This window comes from Bactrocera dorsalis, chromosome 5 (genome assembly GCF_023373825.1).
Source record: "Bactrocera dorsalis isolate Fly_Bdor chromosome 5, ASM2337382v1, whole genome shotgun sequence".
In the NCBI taxonomy this organism is placed as follows: domain Eukaryota; kingdom Metazoa; phylum Arthropoda; class Insecta; order Diptera; family Tephritidae; genus Bactrocera; species Bactrocera dorsalis.
The window spans coordinates 53484114-53488104 of NC_064307.1; the positions used below are offsets into that span (position 1 = coordinate 53484114).

The 3991-nt window shown below is 33.5% G+C and overlaps 1 protein-coding gene across 2 annotated transcripts; it reads left to right on the forward strand.

Annotated features, from left to right (window-relative positions):
- Nucleotides 1-545: 545 nt before the first annotated feature.
- On the forward strand, nucleotides 546-3687 carry LOC105230270 (hypothetical protein). 2 transcript variants are annotated; one of them, XM_029553098.2, is made up of 9 exons: nucleotides 605-703; nucleotides 771-824; nucleotides 969-1214; nucleotides 1276-1645; nucleotides 1718-2277; nucleotides 2342-2648; nucleotides 2709-3011; nucleotides 3196-3369; nucleotides 3461-3687. In XM_029553098.2, exons 3-9 carry the CDS (start codon nucleotides 979-981, stop codon nucleotides 3500-3502), a joined length of 1992 nt encoding a protein of 663 aa, XP_029408958.2. In that variant the 5' UTR covers nucleotides 605-703; nucleotides 771-824; nucleotides 969-978; the 3' UTR covers nucleotides 3503-3687. The 2 variants fall into 2 exon arrangements, with proteins under 2 accessions (XP_011209260.2, XP_029408958.2); XM_011210958.4 differs by lacking the exon at nucleotides 771-824 and having other exon boundaries at nucleotides 546-703.
- Nucleotides 3688-3991: the final 304 nt, after the last annotated feature.

Consider the following 3991-nt stretch of genomic DNA (forward strand, 5'->3'; position numbering starts at 1 on the left):
ACTATTTTTTGTGGGGCTACGTCAAGTCTAAAGTCTACAGAAATAAGCCAGCAACTATTCCAGCTTTGGAAGACAACATTTCCGAAGAAATTCGGGCTATTCCGGCCGAAATGCTCGAAAAAGTTGCCCAAAATTGGACTTTCCGAATGGACCACCTAAGACGCAGCCGCGGTCAACATTTAAATGAAATTATCTTCAAAAAGTAAATGTCATGAACCAATCTAACGTTTCAAATAAAGAACCGATGAGATTTTGCAAATTTTATGCGTTTTTTTAAAAAAAAAAGTTATCAAGCTCTTAAAAAATCACCCTTTATAAGACTTCACTATAACGTTTCTGTATATTGATTTTTTTAATATTTGTTGTAATAAAGCTTTATTTTAATTATTTTATTTTAGTTAAATTCTCTGCATTTGCACAATAAGAAAAGAGTTGCCATGATTATTTTTTTTGAAGCGCCGCGCGGAGAACGTCACCTTTCCAGTGATACCCATTTTATCCCCGAAATCCGGGGATGCTATTCCAAATTTTACCCCAGGCAACTCTAATTGGAAGCAATCGATTGTTTTAAATTGTGATTACCATCGCTACGACATTTGATTGCTATTGCAAATTTTATTTTAGTGGTAAAATTTAATGCTGAAGTAACGTATTGGAGTGGGAAATATTATAAAGAATTGCAGCTACGTAGACAACAAACTCAGTAAGTATTTTGGAGTCCAGCTATTAACAATCGGTGGAATTCATGATAAATTAAGAATTGTTGATAGTTTTTCACGTAAAGCCGGCTGGAAAACGAAGCATCAATGCCAAGCGTTAATAAGGTTCGATAATCCGTGTATGATTAGTAGCAAATTAGGATAATTGAACAAGTATAAAAATGTATTTTTTTTTAAATCATTTATATACTATATATTTTTTTATTTGATGAAATGAAGGCAAGAACTTATTTGTTATACTATTTTTAGGCTTTTTAATATGTCGAATCTGGATATATACGACGACACGGAGAACCTTATAAGCAGTGATGAATATAGCGAAGAGGATGATGATGAACTTATGAATGTCGCCATAAGTTCGCAGCAAAAAACCAAGCGAGAAAGTTCTAATCGGATATATGATATGCCACCTTCCATTCGATCCTTAAGAAAAGAGCAGAGACTGCCGTTTAAAAGAAAACTGTGTAGCAAATACAAAGCTAGAGCCTTGAAATGGTATATAACGTAATCATTCGTATAAGCTATATATTTTATAATAATATATATATTTTCACAGGCTTAGTGGAAAAGCAAAACGGGAAAAGTGTAAGGAGTATTTACTATGTTTAAAAAGGAAAAACATACCCATCATTGAATCTCATACGCGTGAAAGAGAATATAACTCGACTAATAATAATAAGGAAGTTAAATTGACAAATAACTTATCAGAAACTATAGATTTAGATGAGTCGGATGCAGAAGATATTTCTCCACACAAAAATAAAGAGGAAAGAAATAAAGAGCTCGGAGATGAAATCGGAGAAATACCAAAAAAAGATGTAGTTACAAAATCGCAGTTTTTTGAAAAACCGGAAAAGGAGTTTGTAGAAAAACAAAACGATTCAGATGAAGTACAAACTCCTCTAATGGAAAATCCAACAATACAGGTAATAAACGTTGTAGAAAAATTAAATATTACGATAAGGTTTTTTCAAATATTTTTATCTACATTTTTTTAGGAATTGCCAGCGCATACGCAGCAACATACTACCAAAAAAAGATCACGCTCTCCTTCGCCAATAACAAAAAGCAATTGTAATGAAAATAAAAAACATCAACCAGAGCGGCCAACATCCACACAATTGTATAGACAAATCAATGAGCTATTTCCCAAATACGATGGGGTACTTGGAAACCATGTGAAACACAATGGTACTACATTGGATGCCATCGATGAAAATATGACACGTTTAATGTTAGACATACAAACTTTGAATGAAATACTTGAAGCAAAAGAGACAGAGTGGAATCGGTTACAGAATTTGAAAAAGGTTAAAGAAGAAATTCTTACTCGATTAGAACGAAAGAAGCATATACTGGGAATAAAAGAGGGGAAATATGAAGAACACAAATATAATTTACAAGCCTTGAAAGAGCTGGAGACGTATTTCTCCAAGTCGCACCCGTCGACGTCAGTCAATGTTGGTATCTCAACTACACATCAGCTCATCGAAAATCGTGCAAGCATGAAAACAGAAGAGTTGCAAAGGGAGCGCAACAATACAAATCGCTTACAAAAGTTCGTATTAACTATTGAATAATTCCTCTGTACAAATTAATATATATGTATTATTAAATTGCAGCATTTTAATTTCGAACAACATTCTACAGCGTGCGGAAACATCAAACTATGATATTGAGAACACGAAAAATTATGTATCGGCGATACATCAAACCGCTTTTAATGAGGATAGTGCGGAGCTTCAAAAGTATCAGTATTTAGAACAGAAAATGAAATCGAAAATCGGACGACAGGGCCCTTTTGTTGACGTAAAGAGTATGGTTGCTGACTTCCGCCAACAAAATCCCGTTGTATTTCCTCGAGTTGGTAAACGTATTAAAACCATCGATGGTAATTACAGCGTTAGAGCTTTAAGTACGCCGCCAAATGTAAGTTTTTGTTTTTGATTTTATAATGCACAAATCTGAATCTAAGGTATGTATTTACAGTGCATTGACGCCAATAACATGTATATAGAGTCGTCATATAACTGCAATGGGACCAATTATACACCAACGTTAGAAAAATTGCTGAGTACATCGTCGCGCAATAACAGCTCTTTACACAGCAAACCGAATGCTCCAGCAACCCAAGGTTTTAAATTTAATACAGAAAGCCAAAAAAGTTACTATCGACTGCAGAGTGATAGTGGTTGTAATGAAATTTCTATAACGCCGGTGAATTGCATTAACCGCTACCAACAAAGAATACAAAATTCCAAATCGGGACTACTAAGAACGGCACTAGATGTGGTGAGTATAAGTTAAAAGTATAATTTTTACTAAAGTACTTGCTCATTTGCTTTAAATATCTTTAATATAAAACGTAATACATAATTTATTTGTGATTTACGCTAAATGTAACACCATTTAAAGTTTTGCATACATATTATATACATATATGTATAACAAATATTCCCTTTTATGCCATCTTCAGAATTCGCAGCATAACGCTTACTATGATGTGTCGGATTATGTAAAATCATCACACAAAGCTATGCGCAATATGCACAACAGTGATTTACAATTGTGTCAAGAGTGTAAAATGCATGAGGCGCGCTTTGTTTGTGCTGGTTGTGGCAATCAATGGTATTGTAGCAGAGAGTGTCAGGTAAGTTTATTTTAAATATATACAAATTCAATTTTTGAATCCAATGAGTTGCTGAACTGTGAATGAATGTGTTTTCACTTGTCTTCCATAGGTTACTGCTTGGGATAAACATTCGGATGTGTGCAGTGAGTGAATCCGGCAACAAGGTTTCATTCCAAAGTGACGTCGTAAACATTTATGTGTTTTTTTCATAATAATATAAATATGTATGTCATTAGCTTATAGAATTTCAGATTATTTCCTAAAGTTTTCATGACTAAATGGCATCTTACACTAAAAAAATTAAATAAACACAAAACCATATAACATTAAAATAAATTCACTTCATTTTCTTTTTGGAATAAGAATATTTTTTCAAAATAATTTAATTAATTTAACTAATATATAGTAATATGTGTATATTAGGGATAGAAAACTTTATAGATGTATTTATTTTGCTTTTGGCCATTTAAAAAAAGTTTGCTTGAGAACATATTGTTGTTGTTGTTTTAACGGTTTGCTAATCCCCGTAAGGATAGTAAGGGTTGTTTGTGTTGTCGTCGAGGTCATCTAACGGTAGGCCCAAGAAACGTGCTGTTTCGACGGGGTCGGACTAAAGGGAGGAAGATGTTAGATGGGTAGG